Consider the following 23,493-nt stretch of genomic DNA (forward strand, 5'->3'; position numbering starts at 1 on the left):
GAATAACTAAACAGAACACAGTGTTTGCCCAATTACCCCATCCGAAACATGCTTTACAAACCCATTGTCAGGTACTGTGAATCTTAAACCCTGGACACCTGAGAAGGGGCATCAGTTTCCTATGCCACTGTGACAGCTGTTCAATGAAATAAATTCAAAGAGTTCAGCCCAGCCAAAAGCTGTGCCTGGAGTATGTGAGCTGATTCAACAGATTCCAGAAGTTAGGTAACCGAGAAGCTCCAGTAACCATTTCCCCTACACAGCTGTCTCAACCTCTCACCTCTTAGCATGAACAATTCATTTTGAGGACTCTGCCTACAGCTACTCCCCAGAGCTGTTTACTACCAGCATCCCTACTTTTTAACCACAGACAGCTATTTTGGGTTTTAATTCTTTACTGGTAGTTTGCTTATTTGGGACACCTACTGGCACTCTATGGTGATGGGTGAAAAGACAGTCAAATTCCCCCACTGCAAAAGACTATGAAAGGGCATGAAATCTAATTTCCGAAAAGCTGTTGTCATCTCTATAATAAATTTGTCATCTGCAGGACAAAGTTAATGGAGAAAACAAGATCAATACATTTTAGCTCTTATTTGAAGGCAGAGGAAAAATGCTGAAGGCTGATTCACTTTTACACAGGCCACAACTAGATTAGTTTGCCTTACATCCTACTGAAGTAGTCACTGTTTGACATACAAAGGAAACATGAAATACATGACAAATATCACGGAGGAAAAGTTTCAGACTGCTACCATCAGTAAGAAACGCCATCTGCTGCAAAGCTGTTCTTCAATCCCAGCTAAACTCTTGCTAAAATTAAATCTCTGATGTTTACACAGCTTGACACGCTGCTGTATATTAATTAATTAATTAATCTACATTGATAAGTGTGAAAGAAAAATAATTCAACTAATACAGTGTCACTGGTAGATATTTTTCCTAAATTGTTCGGGAAATTCTGTTTTCATGAAGGATGGCAATAAGAAGGTAGTAATGCACAAATCTTATTTGGAAAAATAAATATGGTAAATTTACTGGGTTTGATTTTTAGGTATGCTGACCACCTACACTTTCATTTAGTCTCATGTGTCTAGTGCATTTCAAAAATGAAAGTTCTCCATTTTGTAGATTCAAATCATCAACATTTTCACTACATATCAACGCAGCCTGTTCCAAATGTACTTTCCCCTCCTCTTCAGGCAACCGTGTCCCCTATCGTTGGCTGAGAAAGTATATAAATTCTTAACAGGTGAAAAAGATAATGCCTTCGCACCTTCTCATTTAATGTTGAATGGCTCAAATAATAATGAAATGAAAATGGAACTTCAAACAAACACTGAGACCATCCACCATGCCACACATTTAAAGGCTGTGTAATACACCCACACATTCCATGTCGCACTTACCCCAATTTTAACCAATATACCATTCAGGTTTTTGTCACAAATTTTCCACTCCCCATTGTGATCAGCATAGTGAAGGTAAAAAAGGATATTCTGAACACCAAACAGATTGATTAATATACATTCTAGGCTCTCATTTTCTCACTAGACGAGACGAAGGTAGGGAGCCTGACTTGATGCCATCAATATCATTCAATATCTATATTGGTTATTGTTACATTTAATATAACTGAATGCTACAATGTTTGGAACCGAGTCCAAAATGCCAGCCTGAACATGAATTTTGCTTTTCGTGTTAGAAGGCAACAAATAAATATATTTATAGGGATCTACTATCAAATCATACCCGTGAGGCACAGCATCCTTTTTGTAGGCCATAGCAGAAGGTGAATCCTTCAGAAAGGCTGCAGCTTAGAATAATAGGCTTTCAAATATAGCCAAATGCCTTTTGAAATATTCCAGAGATAAAGTTACCAACTTGATTTTGCTCTGCCTTACTTGCATTACAATCAACCAACTATAGATATAATGACCTTTGATTTTTCACAGTAATGTTCCTGAACTGTTAACTTAAATTGTAAAACTTGTGTCCAGCCTCAATAGCTGCCTTTTAAAAACCATACACTTAGTATTTTTTTAGTTTGAAAAATGCATTACAACTTTCATGCCAATGGCCTCACAATAATCCTAGGCAATAAATGGCTTCTCTCATTCAGGTATATCCAGTTAGCTCCTGGTGGCAATCTGAAGGTAGATTCCCCAACTGAAAGGCAAAATATCTTCAGAATCATACTAGCATCTTAAAATGGAACATTTCCTCACTGTCACCCAAGTAAAACATTCAAAATAGGCTATGGAAATCAACATGAACCCATAAGGCCTGGTTTTGTAAACCAGACCAATAATTCTAGCATGTGCGTATGGAATTGTAGAACTGATTTACAACATGCCGTTTTGAAAACTTCATTGCGTAATTATTTTCAGTGGAAATGATCTTATTTTCCTTTTCTGCGCAGCATCTCTCCACAAGTTATTCCAACATAAAAAGTTCAACAAATGAATGTTCGAAGGAAAAAAAGACTATACCTCTTTCAAGATTTTATAAAGCTTAAACAAGTTGCAGAAATGTTTATATAAAAACATCCTTAAATCCGGCACTTACTTCTGTCTTCATGGAATCTCCTGCACGTTTTTACAGCAACAAATATATCTGTTTTCTTCACAGGATTTCCCTAAAAATAAAATGACATCCACACTCCCATTCAGGTTTATACTGCACAAATAAACTTTTAAAAAAGAGGCCCTCAAAATAAAGCTCTATAATCTACATCTTAAAAGCAGCTTAATGCAGTATAACAAGATACATTTTCTACATCTCAAAAATTCAAACCATCGATGTTGTCCAGCAGCATTTCCCACTAAAATTCTAATTGAAATTGTGACTGAAGTCAGTTACAACACATTAGGAAAGAAAATGAACAAAAAGAAGTATAGCAGCATGAATGTTGAAGGTATGATCCAGCCAAAAAGAATTCACTGTCAAGTTCCATGGATTTCAATGGGAGGGATGTAAGCAGTAATGGTTGGTAGGGTGGCAAAGGCGGGGTAGCATTGCATACCTGGCTTACGGATGCCAAGGGTTGCCATCTCTTACTGAGAGGGAGAAGGAGAGGGGCAAAGCCAATCTGCTGCTCCTGCTGCTGTGCTGTGCTCCCCATGCCTCCCCTCTCAATAAGTGGCAGCGACCCTCAGCATCCGGAAGCCAGGTGCCCAATGCTGTCCCACCTTCACCACCTTGCTGACCACTACCGGATGTAAGCATGTGGTTAACTTTCCCACTAAAATCAATGCGATTTTGAAGTACTTCTCTTTGGCTGGATCACCTCTTTATTCTGATCCTCCCTGTGTTATACAATTTAACCACAGCTGGAGTCCAAAGAACTACTTTAAAACAAGCCCAAGGAACTGGACAGACCCAGTGCGATTTTTGACTTTTTCCTTTGATCAGCAAACATCTGTATAATATTACAAACATCTTTTGAAAATGGGGAAGTTTCATTAGTTATTTGGCACATGGCATGGGGGCTACTAATTGATGGATAAAAGAAACTAGTGGCACAGTTCTTGGATCTAGGTCCATAGCAGTAATTGGTTTCTAAAATGATTTTCAATAGCTTCAAGAAGTTGGTAGAAGTTGGCCAAATTACCTTGGCCTCAGCAACACACACACTAACCCCAAAACAAATAGTTTGTGTGGCACTAACAGATAAAAAGTGCCACATGTCTCTTTATTGGTTTTTCTGTGACAGACTAACATGGCTACCCCTCTGGAAATTGGAACAATAATTTCTTCTATTTCTGATGTTCAGAGGCAAGTGCTGGTACTTGCATAGCCTAAATGGCACTAGCCATATGCAAGAGGAAGGTATCAGTAAGCTCAGGGAAAAACCATGGTTTGCAGAAGTCCAAAATATTTGGGATGGGGGGGGGCAATTCCATAACAGCCCAATGAGGCCTAACTGTTCAGCAGTCATGGAATGCTGGCTGTTGGGGGATGGGGGAGATAAAACTGGGCAGGGGAGAAATGGAGCATTGCGGAATAGGGTATGGCTGGCTGACAAATGCTGAACAGTAGCACCCCACACTGCAACAGTTTGCTGTAGGTTACACTTGTTAATCCACTTTTACAGAGTCTTCTCAATGTAAGATATCATCCATTTACAGTCTTTAATAATTAAACAGCCACAGCGCAGGTAAAGAAAAAAGTGGAAATAATATTTAGCAGGGTTTTTTCTTCCTTAAAGCAAGATAATAAAAAATTGTGAAACTGGTTTTCATTTTTACTTTGGAGCTTAATAAAAAAGATGTACTTTCAATATGAGAAAAAAAATCAAATAATTTTCCAAAGGAACATAGACTTGTTTAGAAAACAGTGATATTGAGGGCAAAGAAGTTGAAAAGCTTATGGAAAATAAATCAATAAATGGTGATGGGAAAAGAAATTTAAGCCAGCCAGTGAATAAATAATTAAATACTTAGCCTTTTCAACTGTTCAAAGCACTTCACATAAATTGCCTTCTTGAAATCCTTACAACAAACACTGAACAGTCCAGTATTAAGACAATAACAGCAAAACAGAAGGAAATGTCAGGCTACAACAGTAACCTGTTAGAGCAGTCTGGGCTCTTTTCCTCTCTCCCCTTCCTTCAACTATCTTCTGCAGCTCTTCTCATCACTCTGAAGTACCTACACTTTTTGCTTCTTCTTCCTTCTGAGCTAAGAGGCTTCACCTGTTTTGAAAAAACTTATGCTGTGACCCTGCATACATTCTGACTCCCCATACACCCATTCACCCTCTGTTGCTTCTCCTCTCCACACACACACTAATGTGCCAGGGCAGCCAGTCATGTTTGTTGTTCATATACTTGCCACATTCACATATACAATTATGGGCAGGTTACCCTTAATTTGATATGAGAAAGGCTGCATGGGTGAGGGAAGTGAAAGTCTCCCCCTCCCCGTGTTCTGCTACCCCAGGCATGTTTCTCTCAGCCCTAACTCAAAGTAGTAGAAGTGACCCAGGCTTGGAGAAGAGTGCCTGAAGTTATGAATACCAGAAAAGTGGCATGAGAAGGTTTCATTCCTCTCACCCATACACCTCCTTTCATGTTAAAGTAAGTCTCACACACATCCCACTTTATATACGAATGAGTCATACATGGGACTAATAAACAAACATGGCTGCCCGCTTAACCAATGAACATGACAACAAAGTGCAGCATAAACACAAACATCACATTCATTCTGCCTCTTCACAGTAATTCCTCCATTACATCTATCTTGAGTCTCACATACATTTATAGCCTATATCTGAAGAATCTTGCAAAGCCCTCAAATTGGAAAATTTAAAACAATGAATTAGAACAAGCAAAAGTGGATTAAAATAGGATGTCTTTTTACAGGAACCCCCCCCCAAAAATACTTACACAAAGTGGGAGGAAATTAGTGAATGTAGTGGCACAGTCAGCAGCATTAGGAGAATCAAAGTCTTCTGTACAAAACTCAGGCACTGGAGTGAGATGTGGTCCATTGCCTTTCTCCCAGATATATAACGCAATCTTTCAAACAACAGAGTAAACTGCAGTTAGGGCTGAAATATATTCATTCTACAAAAATTCACAAATGCAACACAAATGGCTTGTGTGTGAATATAACATGAGAAAAAGATGGGGGAACTACACTCAAGAGATTCTATTTTGTGGTGTAAGATAAAGTTTTGGACCAGGCACACAGTACACTGCTTAAAAACTATTACCTCCCCTCCCAGTAAAACCACAGAGATATCTTCTCAAGTGATGGGAAAACCTCCTTTTGATCACCACAAATTTATTAGTGCCAGCATTCTCATTCCAACGGGAGAAAAACCCTTATCTTTCTGAAGTGACCGAGGACAAGCTTTGTATGCAGATGGTCTCAGGTCCCTAGAATCTCATTTTGATACCATTGACCATGGTATCCTTCTCGGCTGACTTGGTGAGATGGGAATTGGAGGCACTGTTTTACAGTGGTTCCGATCCTTATCTCCAGGGTCATTTTCAGGCAATAGCATTGGGTGATAGTTTTTCAGCCCCCTGGCAGTTGTGTTGTGGGTGCCGTAGGGTACCATCTTGCCCCCAATGCTGTTTAACATCTATATGAAGCCCTTGGGAGCAGTCATCAGGAGATTTGGAGTGAGGTGTCAGCAGTAAACTGATGAAATCCAGCTCTATTTCTCTACCTGCAGGAAGAAGAGATCATCACCCCAAGGGAAGGAGAGGCTGCTGCTGCTGCTGCTGCTGTGCTGCTGCTGCTGTGGGACCACCACCTCCACCACCCTTCCCTGTGGGACTTCTGCCTGGCAGGACCAGGCCCCAGGTACCCAGCCAGCTAGGACTGATTCTCACCACCTGTCCCTCTTTGGAGGGATACATAAGCCGGCTGGCTGAGGTGGCCTGGGAGACCCAGTGCCTGCAGGAAGAAGAGACCATCGCCCAAGGGAAGGAGAGACTGCTGCTGCTGCTGCTGCTGCTGCTGCTGCTGCTGCTGCTGCTGCTGCCGCCGCCGCCGCCGCCGCCGCCGCCGCCGCCGCCGCCGCCGCCGCTGCCGCCGCTGCCGCGGTGTATTTGTATTTGTGTGGTTGTGTCAGCTGTGTGTGAGTGTGTGTGTCTGTATGAGTGGATGTTATGAGTGAATGTGTATCTTTTATTTATAAATGTGGAATGTGAGGTGTGTGTGGCAGGAATTGTATGTGTGAATGTATGAATGTATAGTGGTTGTGATTTATTTTATACTTTATTAGTGCTGTTGCAATCTGATGTAACCCTCCCATTGATTGAGGGAGTGGCTGTCTGTTGCCGGAGTGACGGGGTATTACGGAGGTGGGCCTCTGTTTTTTATTTTGTTTAGGGTGGGTGGCCTGTCCATTAAGCGGACAGGGATAGGGGCATGTGTAAATTGTTGGTCAGTGACGCAGGTTGTGAGACTCACAGACAAGGTTTTTAGCAGAGAGAGAGAAACCTGAAGCAGAAGGGTTAAACTGTGAGAACAGAGTTCCAGACAATCAAGGTCAGTGTGGCTAGCTGAGTGTGTGATAAGCTGGGAACTGGCAGGATCTCGAGTGTGGGGGAAGAATTGTCAATGGAGGAAGATGTCTCTAATGTCTTTGCCTAGTAAAGACTCTTACATGAAACTTGCCTGGCCTGTCTTATTCCTGTTCTAAACGGTTCTTGGATTCATACCACGTCTCACCTACACACGCATTGCGCCACAGGGGTTATGGGCCCAGATTATGAGGCGTTGTAGTGGGTTCGAGAGCTGGTGAAGTGGCGTTGTTGCAGAAAGAAACAAAGCGCAATTGAGAGGCAAGTAAGAGTGAGCAACATGGCTGTAAATCTGTCTTCCGGGATGCCGATGGAGAGACTGAATGCTGTAAATTACTCCAGCTGGAAGTGGAGAATGAGAGCTGTTCTGATTAAAGAGGATTTAAATGATGTTGTGGAAAAAACCCCTCCGGCAGCTCCTTCAGCAGCGTGGCTGAAGAAAGACGAGAAAGCGAAGGCTTTTATTACTCTGGGGCTGACAGATTCACAACTGTTGCTGGTGAGTAATGAGCCGACTGCTAATCAGATGTGGGAAAAGTTAAGAGCTGCACATGTACAGCAAACTGCGGGAAGCATGCTGTGTTTGGCACGGAAGCTTTATCAGATGCGTTTTACTGATGATGTGACTATGGAAGAGCATTTGGCTGAATTTCGTAGATTAAATGCTGAGCTCCAAGATCGAGGCGTCCATCATAATGACTTGCAGATGGTTTATCTCCTGTTATCTTCATTTGATCAAAAATGGGACGTGCTGGTTGCTGGTCTTGAAAGTCAACCAGACGGGACTCTATCATTGGACTTTGTGGAACAGAAACTTCAACAAGAGTGGTGTAGGAGACAAGAAAACAAGAAAATGGACTTAAAAGAGGCTAAGACTGTGTCTGTACAATGGAATCAAAGAAGCAGGGAAGAGACTAAAACATGTTATTTTTGCGGGTCACGCGGGCATATACAGAGACATTGTTTAAAGAAGAGGAATTACAGAGACTTTGAAAGTCAGAGGGCGAGCGTGAACTTTGTTTCTAAGGAGAGCAATAAACTGATTAACTCTAAGTGGCTTCTCGACAGTGGAGCGTCTAATTGCCTAATCACAGACTCTAGTTTATTTTTCACTTCAAAGCCGACGCAGGAGAAGCTTTATCTGGCTGACGGATCTACTCAGAACGCTACAGCAAGAGGAACGCTGAAGATGGGTAATTTGGGAATTTTAACAGATGTATTATTGATTTCTGGTTTAAAATATAACATTCTATCAGTGAGAAAATTGGCTCAAATAGGTTGTAAAGTTACATTTGAAGGGGATAGATGTTTTGTGAGAAAAGATGGTGAAATATGCATGCAAGGGAAATTACAGAACAACATGTTTATAGTTGAATGCAAGATAGATAAAGATATGTGTGCTTCGATAGTAGTAAATAAAGAGAAACATGAGAATTGTGTCCATGAATGGCACAGAAAATTAGCACACGGACATTTTCAAAAGATACAAAACACCCCAAAATATAGTCAAGATTTGAAGTTAACACACTGTGAGCATGTGGATGAGTGTGAGGTATGTTATAAAACAAAAATGACTGTGAAGCCAGTAAATAAGAGCTAAGAAAGCACGACTTCAGAACCCTATCAGCTAATACATGTGGATTTAGCTGGTCCTTTTCAGTGCTCAAAAGGTGGAGCAAGGTTTTATTTAGTGATTGTGGATGATTTTTCCAGATTTACACATGTGTTCTTATTGAAAAAGAAAAGTGACGCAGAAGAGAAGTTAAAGGCATTCATACAGAAAACAGAGACACAACATGGGGCTGTTATCAAAAATATCAGATCAGATAGAGGAGGAGAATTTACCAGTAATTCATTTCAAACATATTTGGAAAAGAAGGGAATAATTCATAGTCTCACCGCTCCCTTCAGCCCTTCCTCCAACGGCACGGCAGAGAGGAGGAACAGGTCTTTGCAGGATTCATTGAGAGCAATGCTAGCAGATGCTGATTTGAATAACACTTATTGGGGTGAATGTATACTGTACACTGTTTATATTCAGAACCGCCTAATGCACAGAACAATAGGCATGTCTCCCTATGAGAAACTGACTGGAAGAAAACCCAGGGTGACACACATAGAACGTTTTGGGGCAAAATGCTGGGTACATGTTGCAAAACACTCAAAAGCACAAGCAGGACGCATTTTGGGATTTCAGAATTCATATTACAGAGTTTGGTTACCTGAGAAACAACAAGTAGTGTTAAGCAGAAACATAAAGGTGATAGATAAACCTTGGAGACACAGCCAAACAGTGATCTTAGAGAGTGAAAACAAACAGGAAGCTGCAGATGTTCCTTTCGGGCAGCAAATTCCATTAAAAGCTGCTTTAACAGATTTAATATATGGTGGCAAACGCACTGTTAAAAGGCTGAGAGGTGAAGACATAACAACACATGATACAGAAATGCCAAGTACGAGTGCTGGTCCAACTAAAGTTGAAAGCGAGGAAGAAATGGAAATAGATAATGTCAGGAGATCAGAGAGAACAACGAAAGGTCAACCTCCTCAGAGATTTGCATTTAATGTTACACAACAGAATAATGAAACAGATGAAATTCCAGAGGAATGGGAAAAAGAGGGGCCTATAGATAAAGAAACAATGGGTCTAATGTGGAAGTATTGTGTTGAAGAATGAAATGTAATTGTATCATCAAATAAAGGCAAACATGAATCTGTGAAACTTGTGTAAATAAAGAATAAAGAGAAACTGAACTGAACTGAAACTGTAAATAGAAACTAAGAATCCATGTACTGAAATGTATTTGTAATGAAGGTTAATGTTGTAGAAATGTAATAATTGTAACTTGATGTTTTGTGGTCTGTAAGTCTCAGGTGGGGGCTGTTGGTCAGTGACGCAGGTTGTGAGACTCACAGACAAGGTTTTTAGCAGAGAGAGAGAAACCTGAAGCAGAAGGGTTAAACTGTGAGAACAGAGTTCCAGACAATCAAGGTCAGTGTGGCTAGCTGAGTGTGTGATAAGCTGGGAACTGGCAGGATCTCGAGTGTGGGGGAAGAATTGTCAATGGAGGAAGATGTCTCTAATGTCTTTGCCTAGTAAAGACTCTTACATGAAACTTGCCTGGCCTGTCTTATTCCTGTTCTAAACGGTTCTTGGATTCATACCACGTCTCACCTACACACGCATTGCGCTACATAAATCAGGGGGGGTTATGACAGAGAGGGAGGGGGGCAAGCTATACCAAGACTGGGCGGCAGGCACTGGGTTGATGCTGGGGGCAGACCATGTCAGTCTAGAGGAACAAGAGATAGATGTGTAATATCCATCCCTTGTTCCGGGTCTGCCCAAATCCAGAAGACAACTGGGAGACGCAGGATTCCTACCGACCTTTGACTGGTGTTGTGTAATGCCAGGTCTGTGTCACAAAAAACATCTATCATCCATGATATGATTTTGGATGAATGCGCAGACCTGGTGTGTGTCACGGAAACTTGGCTGGATGAGGCCTCAGCCCCCATTCTTGAGGCCATGTGTCTGCCAGTTTTCCGCTACGCACAGCAGCCGAGGGTGGGAAGGCGGGGAGGGGGTGTGGCAGTCATTTATCGGGAATCTTTGGTTTTTACCAGACCTCCGCTCCTGAGGACCAAGTTTGTTGATTGCATGTACTGGAGGTTGGGCCCGAAGGGCAGTTTAGGGATCCTGCTTGTGTACCGCCCGCCCCGCAACACAGCAGACTCCCTGGCCGAGGTGCTTGAGGTGGTCTCAGATGTGCGAGCGTTGTCCCCAGAGCTGTTAATTCTTGGGGACTTCAACGTACATGCTGAGGCCACTCTCACTGGAGCCCCTCGGGATTTCCTGGAAACCATGGCTTCCTGGGAACTGCACCTTAGTAATACTGAACCCACCCACGTAGCCGGTCATGCTCTCGACCTTGTGTTTGTCCTGAGAGAGGAGGGAAGTGTTCTGAAGTTGGGGGCTATTTCTTCTACCCCTGTGTCATGGTCAGATCACTATCTGGTGAATACAGACTTCTCGATGCCACACGCCCTCCGCAGAGGTAAAGGACCTATTAGAATGGTCCGCCCCAGGCGCTTGATGGATCCAGATGGATTCCTGACTGCGCTTGGGGAATTGGAACCTGCTGAAGGTCGCTCAGTTGAAACCCTGGTGATGGAGTGGAATGAGGGGATCACCAGGGCATTGGACCGGGTTGCCCCAAAACGTCCTCTCCCCCTGAACAGAACTCAGATAGCACCGTGGTATACACCCCGGTTGCGTAATCTGAGGCGGGAGGTGAGACGACTAGAACGCCGGTGGCGGAAATCTCGCTCCGAAGGTGCTCGGACACAGGTCAGAGCAGCAGTAGCTGCCTACCAGGTGGCAGTAAAGGCGACAAAGAAGGAGTTCTTTGCTGCCTCTATTGCATCCGCAGAGTGCTGTCCCAGGAGGTTGTTCCAAGTGGTCCGAAGCCTAGTCGGTCCAGTTGCTCAGGAACCCTTGGAGCATTCTAAGACCTCCTGTGACAAATTGGCAAAGCACTTTGCTGATAAAATCGAACACCTAAGGAGCTCGATTCCGTACGCCGTGGATGCAGTGAATGAACCAGAGTTGACCACTTGCAATCCGGTCCAGTGGGATCGGTTTCAGCCTCTCCCTTCTGAGGAAGTGGACAAGGTGCTTTCATCTGTGAAGCCTACCACTTGTCTGATTGATCCTTGCCCATCATGGCTCCTTGTGAATTGCAAGGAGAAACTGGGCGAAGGGATTAGGGCGGTGGTAAACGCATCCTTAGCGGAGGGTGTAATGCCACTGGCCCTCAAGGAGGCAATTATAAAGCCTATCTTAAAGAAGTCCTCCTTGGATCCCCAAGTTTTGAACAACTTTCGCCCAGTTTCGAATTTGCCATTTTTGGGCAAGATCATTGAGCGAGTGGTGGCTGACCAATTGTCAGCACACTTGGATGAAACGGATTATCTGGATCCATACCAATCGGGTTTCAGGACTGGACATGGAACTGAAACAGCCTTGGTCGCTCTGGTGGATGATATGAGGAGGGCGTTAGATAGGGGAGAATTCACCTTTCTTGTCCTCCTGGATCTTTCAGCGGCTTTTGATACCGCTGACCACGGTATCCTGTTGGATCGCCTGGAAGGATTGGGAATAGGAGGCACTGTTCTACGGTGGTTCCGTTCCTTTCTCTCTGACAGGCATCAACAGGTAGCACTGGGAGATGAGGTTTCAGACCCTTGGCCTCTCACTTGTGGAGTGCCACAGGGTTCTATCCTCTCTCCCATGCTATTCAACATCTATATGAAGCCGCTGGGATCCATCATCAGGAGATTTGGGCTGCAGCGTCACCAATATGCAGATGACACTCAGCTCTATTTCTCGTTTAAGTCCTCACCAGAGTTGGCTGTGGAGACCATGTCCAAGTGCCTGGAATCCGTGAGTGGATGGATGGGAAGGAACAGGCTGAAGCTAAATCCTGACAAGACTGAGGTGCTGCTTGTGGGAGACAGAGGAAGGTTGGGTCCTGTTGACCTGAGGTTTAATGGGGTACAATTACCCCTGAAGGACCAGGTCCGCAGCCTTGAGGTTGTTCTTGATTCCAGGCTGTCCATGGAGGCTCAGATTTCGGCAGTGAGCCGGGCAGCCTGGTACCAATTACACCTCATACGTAGGCTGCAACCCTACCTCCCTGTTCATCAGCTCCCACTGGTAGTACATGCCCTGGTCACCTCTCGATTAGACTACTGCAATGCGCTCTACGTGGGGTTACCCTTGAAAACGGTCCGGAAACTAGTACAGAATGTGGCGGCTCGTTTACTTACAAACAGTCATCGCCGTGATCATATTACGCCAGTATTATTCAATCTACACTGGCTTCCAGTAGTTTTCCGGGCCCAATTCAAGGTGTTGGTGTTAACCTTTAAATCCCTATACGGTTTTGGCCCAGTTTATCTGAAGGAGCACCTCCAGCATCACCAATTATGCCGCCCGACAAGATCAGCCACGCAGGGCCTTCTCTCAATCCCACCAACAAAAGCAGCTAGGTTGGTGGGGACTAGAGAGAGGGCTTTTTCGGTGGCGGCCCCCACTCTCTGGAATTCCCTCCCGTTCGATCTTTGGCATGCCCCTTCCCTGGATACCTTCCGCCGAGCCTTAAAAACATGGCTGTTTGGACAGGCCTTTGGGACCGCTGGGATGGGCTAATTACATACTGAATGCCCGTTGTTGTGTACTGCATATGTTGTTATTTTTGTTACTGCTGATTATATTGTATTTTATTGTAATTATTGTATTTTATTGAAATTTAATATGTATGTCGCCTAGAGTGGCTTCAGCCAGATAGGCGACCTAAAAATTAAATTTACATTTACATTTACATATAACATGGCTACCCATTTGCTACCGGGCCAAGTTCAAGGTTCTAGTCTTGGTGTACAAAGCCCTATACAGCTTGGGACCAGGATATTTGAAATACTGTCTTATCCTTTATATACCCAGTTGATCACTGCGCTCTGCAGGTGAGGGTCTCCTGCAGATACCATCTTATCAGGAGGTCCGTTCTGCACAACATAGGAAATGGACCTTTAGTGTAGCGGCACCTACTCTGTGGAATTCCCTACTCTTAAATATTAGACAGGTGCCATCTCTGTTATCTTTTCGGCACCTATTGAAGACCTTCCTCTTTCAACAAGCCTTTTAAGCTGAGACCTTATCCCAGTCTGCGTCTGTGTTGGAATTGCTTTTTAATGTTTTTTAAACCTTTTTTTAAAAATGTTTTTAACCATTTTTTAAAAGATGTCTTGAAAGCTTTTTAAAAATGTTTTAAAGATATTTTGCTTTAATGTATTTTAAAGTCTGTTTTATGACATTTTAAAGTATTTTTAGTGCTTTTGTTTGCCACCCTGGGCTCCTGCCAAGGGCAGGAGACCGACCGACCGACCGACCGAAACTTCTGAATTGGGAGAGGCCATGCAAGCCCTGGACTGGTGCCTGGACTCAGTGGTGGGCTGAATAAGGGCTGAATCTGAAACTGAATCTGAATCCTAGCAAGATGGAGGTGCTGTGGGTTGGTAGTTCCCAAGTTCGGATTATTGGTCAATTGCCTGCTTTGGATGGGGTTGTACACCCTCTGAAAGAGCAGGTTCATAGCCTGAGGGTGCTCCTGGATCCATCTTTATCGCTAGGGGCCCAGGTGACCTCAGTGGCTAGGAATGTCTTTTGCCATTTCTGTACCGGGATTACCTGACCACTGTTGTCCTTGAGGTTGGTCCAGAAGCTGCAGCCGGTGCAAAATGTGGTGGTGAGACTGCTCACTGGGGCAGAGTATCACCAAAATGTCACCCACTGCTGACAGAATTGCACTGGCTGCCATTAGCTACTGGGCTAAGTTCAAGGTTCTGGTTTTGGTGTAGAAAGCCCTATACAGCTTGGGACCAGGATATCTGAAAGACCAACTTATCCCTTATATACCCAGTCAATCACTGTGCTCTGGAGGTGAGGGCCTCCTGCAGATACCATCTTATCAGGAGGTCCATTCCGCACAACAGAGGAAGAGGACTTTTAGTGTAGTGGCACCTACTATTTGGAATTCCCTCCCTTTAAGTATTAGACATGTGCCATTTCTATTATCTTTTTGGTGCCTACTGAAGACCTTTCTCTTTCAACAAGCCTTTTAAGTAGACACCTTATTCCAGTCTGTGTCTGTTTTGGAATGGCTTTTTAAGATGTTTTTAAAGCTTTTTTTTTAAAAGATGAATTTATAGCTTTTGTTTTAACATGTTTTTAAAGATGTTTTAATATATTTCAAGGGTTGTTTTTGTTTGCCGCCCTGGCTCCTACTGGGAGGAAGGGTGGGATATAAATTTAATAAATAAATAAATAATACTCTCCAGGTAGGTCTAGGAAAGACTTTAATATTAAACACTGGAGAGGTGCTGCGATTCAGCGCAGACAACACTAAGCTAGATGGTCGAATGATCTGACTAGGTATAAGAAAGCTTCCTACGTCTCAGGAGGCAACTGAAGATTCCTGGCTAGAGACAGAGTTGCAAGCAGTGCTTGAGAGCAATGTTCTTTTTGTGCAATGGAACTTTCACCTCCTCTCTTCCCACGTGCACCAAAATCTGTTCCAGGGGATCCCCTAGTTTCTAGTTCAGACTCCCCCAACTGCAAATTCGCCTGCATCACTAATCTTTTCACATATCTCTACATCTAACCAATGTATAATCTGTCTCATGCGACATCACATATGTTCAGTGACTATTGTTTATTCCCAACTTGAGAAGAAGAAAACACAAACTGAAAATAAGTTTAGCCAAGACTGACAAGAACAGATGGCTGGGAAGTTTGGTAAATGTTCACAGCTGTATAGACACACAGGCATTCTCCCCTGAAGCTACTTGTAACATTTGAACAATAGATTTCTGAATATATGGAAAATCAATCAAATAGTAAAAGACATTTATAAAGTACATACTTAAAATGCATGTTTATTTTGACGATTGCATCTGTGTGCTTTCAAAATATTGCTTTATTATGTGGCAATACAACACAGAACTTTATAAGTATGTGTGCTATCTTGTTTGCACCAGTGAAACATTTTAAGAACTGGGTTACTTGCTTTATGATATTTTTATTGCCAAATGCTATTGTCCCACAGATGTCCCAGAACATAGATCATTTTCACCTTTTAACAGCAAAAAGCAACGTAATATTTCCAAAGAACTCATAAAACTCATAGCTTGTTAATAGTTAGAAGGCAACAGGAGTAGGACAGTTCATGATTCATACTGGGGGGGGGGGAGAAATCTTGGAAGGATTAGTTGTAAAGAAATCCACGAAAGGCTCAGCATGTCTCCTGAAAAGGAAGAATTAATACACCCAAAAGATGGGCTGTAAAAGAATGCAGTAAAAATGAATTATATTCCATCTGAAAAGGCACAGCAGCATACTGAATGTAGTTGAAAGAGACAGGAATGAAATAACGACCCAAGGTATCAGATGCATTTGAGTGCAGAGGAGCAAATCATAAGTCCCTTCACATTCATTAATACCTAGTATGACTATAAATTGTCACAAGAAAAGCAGAAAGAATGCTAACCTTTAATATATATCTCATTACTATTAAATACAGCTTGCATTCTGCAAGCACAGATTCCCAGCTGCCATTAGAAATGTCCTTGTCCCCAATATGAACATTATTAAAGCAAGTGAATGAAGAAAGAAGACCTACATGTAAATGGGTTGTCCCATTTTCAGATGTATATTCCTGGCCAACAGAGCTGACAACCCCCTCCTGCAATCTGAGTCTACTGAAGATGGAATTCCCACTGCTTAACACCCACTACATCTGCACTAGCTGTGATTATCAGGCAGAATTCGTGTCCTGAGTTTTCAGAAAGACAGATAAAGATGTCCCATATTTACCCTTCTCTCTCTTTTTAATCAGGATTTCTTGAAGTAAACATCAAATAAGAACTTCTGCTTTAATAATTGTGATACCAATATCAGTGAATGAGTCTTTTCTCCCCCTGGTTTGGTGTATGGTTTGATTTGAATCAGTGTAGTGAAGGAGGGTCCTGGAGGGGTTAAAAATTAAGTATGGAGAATTAAAACAATTTCCTAAGTGCATCCAGAAGCCTTTGGTCATGTGGCACTTTAGGCGTACACCAGAGCTCATGAAAAGCTCATGAAGTAGTTTGCCAGTCTACAAATAGTGGCATTGCAACTCATTATACCTTTTGCTAATAAATGGAAGATCTGAGCCCCTTTGTCCCCATGAGATATTTTTATGATGATATGGCTTTGAAAAACTCATGAATAAGGCATTATACCAAAATGGGTTCCTGACTGACATGTTATAGAGGATAGAACATGTGGTATATACAGCATTTATGAACCTTTCACCTGCTACTAGCAATTATTCTTCAGACAACTGTGGAAGAAGACAATTTCTGCAATATTGCCTGAGCTTGTGGGAAATCATGGCATATAAAACATTTATGGATTTTCTTTCTGACATTAGCAAACTGTTTTCAGAAGAAATAATGATTGCAAACTGCCTTTCTTGGATTGCAACTAACATAGTTGGATTCATGTCAGCTTAATTTTTATTTGACTTTTGGTTGGACTGGGACGGCATTGAGGTTTATAATACATCATAATGCACCTGAGTTTTACCTTATATCTCACATAGATTTCAAGGAGAGGATAATACAGGATAGGATACAAAGAACCATACAACTAGTCTAATCCTGTGTACCAAGAAAAGAAAGTGGCTAGCATCTAAAACCGGAAATGTGAGAAGGAGAAACCAGGATGCTAGAAAAATATGTTTTATTCGTAATCCAAACCCAACACGTTTCAGCCTTGTATTATTAGTCTTTCATCAGGGGATGTACAATTATCTTCCAATGAGCAAAACTGCTTTCACCAATACAAACGCCTGGGCATATTTTTCTAGCATCCTGGTTTCTCCTTCTCCTTCTTCTCCTATTTCTAATTCTGTGTACCCACAATTGCTTTGGGCTTGTTTTTCTCAGCCATGCACATGTAGCATGGCAAACTACCTTTGAAACTGAATGGAGTTTCAAAACGGGCTTAGCTGTTCAAACAAAAAGAAATAAAAAATGTAACTCGGTTTGCACAAGCTCCTTGCATGAGCCTAAGTAGTTCTTTGAATCCTGTCCCATATTACCTGTATAAGCTAGCACAGATGTGGAGAACCTTTGACCCTCCATTGGTCATGCTGACTATGGCTGATGGGAGTTGTAGTTTAGCAATCTCTGAACTACAGAGGTTCCTCACCTGTGCTAGAATCACAGTAACATATATTACCAAGTAGAACCTGCAACAAAATGTTGCAACATGGAGTGCTCATATTCAGGGTTCCAGCCCGCCAGCCATGCCCTTTTCCAAGATACTCCATTCCATTCCACCCGGTTTTATTCTTCCAAGGGGGCAATCTGTGACCACTGAGCATGCCCAGCCTTCATTGCGCTGTTCTATGGTTATTGTTATTGACCCACTTAAGGTGTTTGTTTTTTTTTGGTACTCCTGCAAACTGGGTTTTTCCCTAAGCCTACTGATTTCCCACTTGTGCATGGATGGTGCCATTTTGGCTACACAAAGATTGGAACTCAGATAATAAGTTCACTATTAATGTATAATAAGGATATTGATATTTAATTTTCTGTATAATTTCCTTCCTCCTATCATATGGACCCAGAATAGGTAACAACAAAACAATTTTTTCAGAGTAACAGAATGGACTTACCTCATATTTTAAATCTATTGTAAAATCTGACTTTAGAGGTTCATTCTTCAGCCTCTTTGCAAGCCTGAAGAGTAAAATAATGAAACAATAAAAATAAAAGAAGGTATTTATTTTTACACACACACAATTGACGTTCTTTATATCAGACTGTCATGCTATTTCCTAGTAGCATGAATGTTTTGTAATATAGTTACATTATATCTTATAAGACAAGGTACAATTTACATGTGTAGTTCAATGTTTCTTTTTAGATATTATTCTTTATACAAGTATTGCAGGTAACCATGCAGATCTTTTAGACACCTCAGGGCTAAAGGACCACAAAAAAGTGTGTGTGTGTGTGTGTTGTGTGAGCTTTTGGGGGGAGAATGCTGCTCGTCAGAGATTGTATCAAGAGCAAAGCTGCAGGAAGTGCTGCCTATGAAGGTTGCAGAGGGCTACAGAAGTGCTCTCAGCAAGAAAGCAGTTTTTGCTTTGGTATATGGACCAAACTTTTGGGGGCTTCTTCGAACATTCTGAAACACTCATGGATTTTATTGGAACAACCAAGAACGGTGGTCAGTAGAAGGAATGCAGAAATGGTCAGTTTAAAAAAATGCAAAAATGTGGGGGTGTCTTTGAAGGCCATAAAAAAACTCTTGGGGGCAGGATATTGCCCCCAGCCAAGGACATAGTGTTATGTTCAGATTTTAAAATGGAAGTGTATGACTAGAACATATAAGAGCCAATTATTGTTGTCTTTCTCCAGTCAACAAAACAAGGAGACAGGAAGCTAAGGATTAGTCTTTCAGGAGTTCTTAAGCATATTCCAGAAGACATATTTGTCTGTCACACTAAAAAGAGCAAAAATGTCTTATAGCACCTTGTTTCTAGATCTTCAGATAAGTTCCATTGTTCATTAGTATTTTTTTCTTTTTTTTTTAATTGCTTCCCATCTGTAGCATTTAAATATTCTTAACTTTTGCCCAGATATTTTAGTAAGAAACCCCAAAGAAACCATAAAAGACACTTGGCTAGCATTTATTTGGTCTGTATGCTAATAAACTAAAATTAAATCCAAATACCTATTTCCCAACATGTACATTTATGAAGCTTTAATTGCTTATTAATGTACTTTATAACACCCTTGTGGGATAGTGCTTGCAGTAAAAGGAAATAAATGTTTACAATTCCTTAACACTGGATAGAAGCTTGGCTATGATCAAAGAGTCTCAACTCATTTTATATACCTACAAAGATAGATTTAATGCTGAACATAAATATTTAACTTCTCCAAACCATTTTGCAAACACTGTTTAGTAAACAAATTTATGAAGATCAGAAAACAAAACTCTTACTTCTTTATAAGTGGAATGCTAAGGGCCCAGCCAGCAGCAAAATCTGGAAATTTAAAAACTGTAGGGTTTTCTGCAAATGCATAATGGTGAATAATTGTAGATTCATCATCATGTAATGCTTTTCCTAAAAATAATTCCTGTGGAAGAAAAGAGACACTGTTGATTTGTAATGTATAATTTTAACAAAGCTGGTGTGTCAAACAGAACGATTGAGGCTTTTCATCTCCTTCAAAATCCTGATGTGAAATGCCACACACACACACACACTTCTTTTGATGATACACCACTGACACTTTTGCCTATCAAAAGCCAGTGTGGTGTAATGGTTAGAGTGTTGGACTAGGACCTGGGAGACCAAGGTTTGAATCTCCGCTTAGTCATGAATCTCACTTGGTGACCTTAGGCCAGTCACTGCCTCTAAGCCTAACCTACCTCACAGGGTTATTGTGGGGATTAAATGAAGAGAGGGAGAAGCATGTACATCACCTTGAACTCCATGGAGAAAAGATATAAATACAATAAACAAACAAAATCAGTGTTATGCTGCTTCCACATGAACATGCAAATATATACCAGTAGATAGTGGTTTGATACGCAAAGTGTTGTTATGTTGTATATTATGACTTATGTTGTGTTGTATATTACAACTTATGGCGACCCTATGAATCAGCAACCTCCAATAGCATTTGTTATAAGCCACCCTGTTCAGATCTTGTAAGGTCAGGTCTCTGGCTTCCTCTATGGAATCAATCCCATCTCTTATTTGGTCTTCCTCTTTTTCTACTCCCTTCTGTTTTTCCCAGCATTATTGTCTTTTCTAGTGAAACATGACTTCTCATGATATGTCCAAAGTATGATAACCTCAGTTTCATCATTTTAGCTTCTAATGATAGTTCTAGTTTAATTTGTTCTAACACCCAATTATTTGTCTTTTTTGTGGTCCATGGTATCTGCAAAGCTCTCCTCCAACACCACATTTCAAATGAGTTGATTTTTCTCTTATCTGCTTTTTTCACTGTCCAACTTTCACATCCATACACAGAGATCAGGAATACCGTGGTCTGAATTATCCTGACTTTAGAGTTCAGTGATACATCTTTGCATTTGAGGATCTTTTCTAGTTCTCTCATAGCTGCCTTCCCCAGTCCTAGCCTTCTTCTCATTTCTTGACTGGTGTCTCCATTTTGGTTAATGACTGTACTTTCCTCTTTAACTTTCATCAGCATTCATTTCAGATCATTACTAGTTTCTGCTAGTAGTATGATATCACCTTCATATCTTAAATTATTGATATTTCTCCCTCCAATTGTCACACCTCCTTCTTCTTGGTCCAATGCTGCTTTCTGTATGAAATGTTCTGCATATAGATTAAACAAATAGGGTGATAAAATACTGTCTCACACCTTTTCCGATGGGGAACCAATTGGTTTCTCCATATTCTGTCCTTATAGCCTCTTGTCCAGATTACAGGTTGCGCATCAGAGCAATCAGATGCTGTGGCACCCCCATTTCTTCTAAAGCATTCCATAGTTTTTCATGATCTACACAATTAAAGACTTTGCTTAATCTATAAAGCACAGGGTGACTTTCTTCTGAAATTCCTTGGTCTGTTCCATTATCGAATGCATGTTTGCAGTATGACAGGCAAAGTAATCACACATAAACTAGAAGTACAGATTTTTCACTCACTGCCAATATACCATTAACTGTTTATATTATATATATAGGCAGAAAAACCAGTGACATTGGGCCTGGCAACATCCTTTACCTTACTAAGAGAGCAATCCAACTCAGGGGAAGCTGGCATAAGTGGTGCTGGTGCAAGAAAGCTGGCATAATGTTCCGCTGCATCCAATTGCCATTTGGGAACCTCTGGGTTGGCTGAAGGCTGGCTCAGCCAGGAGCTGCACGCAAGGACCAGAAAATAAAAGCCTTCTCTCCCAAATACCCCTACCGGAAAGTAAGCCCCCTCCATTGACTTCTATTGCAATTATTTTCTCAGACCAACCTTTTCCCCAGTGTTAACTTTTGCTTTAACTGGGACCTGCAGAAGTGCTCCAGACATGAGTTGGATGTGTTCTAAGTCCCCTCACCTTGGCCACTCCCCCAACAAGCCTTGACACACACCCAGAACACCCCTTTTTCAGTATTTACACTACTCACAGCTGAGCCAGGCTGAGGGGCTTATGCCGGCATATCCCGGATAAGCCAGGACCCAGCTGGCTCAGCTAGAAATCCGCTGCATCCAACTCCCCTCAGCCTGGCGTACATGGAAGTTGGACTGCGCCCTTAGTGAAACAAGGCAAGGTTAGTCTGTACGTGAACTTCTCTTACCATACCACTCAAGACAGTGGTAAAATGTTTTATACGTTGGCCCAGGAAATGATAGGTCATTATTACAAGTCTTCATTTATAAACGGCATTAAAACAGATCCTAAATCTTAATTCTACACTATCATTTCTGTTCAGCAACTTGTCAACTAAGCACCTGGGAATAAGTATAAACCAATCTGCTGCTTGTTCGTGTAATTAACACTTGTTAGCTGAAATTAATGGAAGAACATTTCCATGACCAAAGGTGATAATTATTTTTTCTTAGCCACAGATTGGAAACCATTCAGAAACAATATTTTATCTTACACAAGTGAATGCAAGATCTCCCAGGTTGGGCCTTTCTTCTTATTTATTTATTCTTATTTATTTAATAGATTTATATCCCACCCTTCCTCCCAGTAGGAACCCAGGGCAGCAAACAAAAACAAAACATCCTTAAAAACTTATTAAAACAAAACATCTTTAAAAACATCTTTTTTTAAAAAAAAGCTGTGAAAACATCTCTTTTAAAAAAGCTTTAAAAACATATTAAAAAACAATTCCAAAACAGATGCAAACTGGGATAAGGTCTGTACTTAAAGGCTTGTTGAAAAAGGAGGATCTTCAGTAGGCACCAAAAAGATAACAGAGATGGCACCTGTCTAATATTTAAGGGGAGGGAATTCCAAAAGGTAGGTGCTGTGATGCCCCTGTAATGTTTGTATAATATGTATGGTAAGTGCCGGCTTTGTAGGTTAAATACGGTAAGTACAGTGGGTTGGTGGGGGGAGTACACATGGAATGTTGAGGAATGCTGTGTTGTGATTGGCTGAGCGTCTGGGTGGTTGAAGGGATATAGGGAGAATGACAGTTGGGTTCTGGTTTTGGGTTGAGGAGGGGGAGGGGTGGCTGTGTACTTAGACGGGTAGTGAGACAGGTTTAGGACTAAAGTATATGAAGTAAGAGAAACTATAATATATTGAAGATCATTTATATGTAACCACAAACGACAACTGAATTCAAAGTAATCTTGTTTATTCCAAGTGTTATTTAATAAATCTGTTTGGTAAAACAACATGCCTGATCCTTGGCTGGGTTCATACAGAGGAGAAGGGTGGGCAGAGCAAAACCAAAGCTGGAACCAGTATCTATGGTGGCAGTGGTGAATGGTTAGTGTATCAGCAGCAGGTATCCAAAGGCAACCCAGTTAAAGACAGAAAGATATGGGGGGGGGTTGTGGCCTGAAAGTGTACCTAGACACTTGATGAAAAAAAAATGGACTGCCTTCAAGTCGATCCCTAACTTATGGCTATAGGGTTTTCATGGTAAACGGTATTCAGAGGGGGTTTACCATTGCCTCCCTCTGAGGCTAGTCCTCCCCAACTGGCTAGGACCTGCTCAGCTTGCCACAGCTGCACAAGCCAGCTCTTTCTTTGTCCGCAACTGCCAGCTGAGGGGTAACTGGGCTCCTTGGGACTATGCAGCTTGCCTGCACAGATGGCAGGGCACGTAA

General features: G+C 41.7%; 1 protein-coding gene across 7 annotated transcripts in view; it reads right to left on the reverse strand.

Moving 5' to 3' along the window:
• Positions 1–23,493, reverse strand: part of B3GLCT (beta 3-glucosyltransferase) — a 168,801-nt gene that overhangs the window by 33,692 nt on the left and 111,616 nt on the right. For all 7 annotated transcript variants that reach the window (XM_061628461.1, XM_061628463.1, XM_061628462.1 and 4 more), the window contains 4 exons: positions 19,668–19,804; positions 18,331–18,394; positions 5,393–5,524; positions 2,569–2,638 (listed from right to left, as the gene is read on the reverse strand). In XM_061628461.1, coding sequence (XP_061484445.1) covers positions 2,569–2,638; positions 5,393–5,524; positions 18,331–18,394; positions 19,668–19,804 — 403 coding nt within the window. The remainder of the gene's footprint in view (positions 1–2,568; positions 2,639–5,392; positions 5,525–18,330; positions 18,395–19,667; positions 19,805–23,493) is intronic.

The sequence above is a fragment of the Rhineura floridana genome, chromosome 5 (genome assembly GCF_030035675.1).
Source record: "Rhineura floridana isolate rRhiFlo1 chromosome 5, rRhiFlo1.hap2, whole genome shotgun sequence".
In the NCBI taxonomy this organism is placed as follows: Eukaryota; Metazoa; Chordata; class Lepidosauria; order Squamata; family Rhineuridae; genus Rhineura; species Rhineura floridana.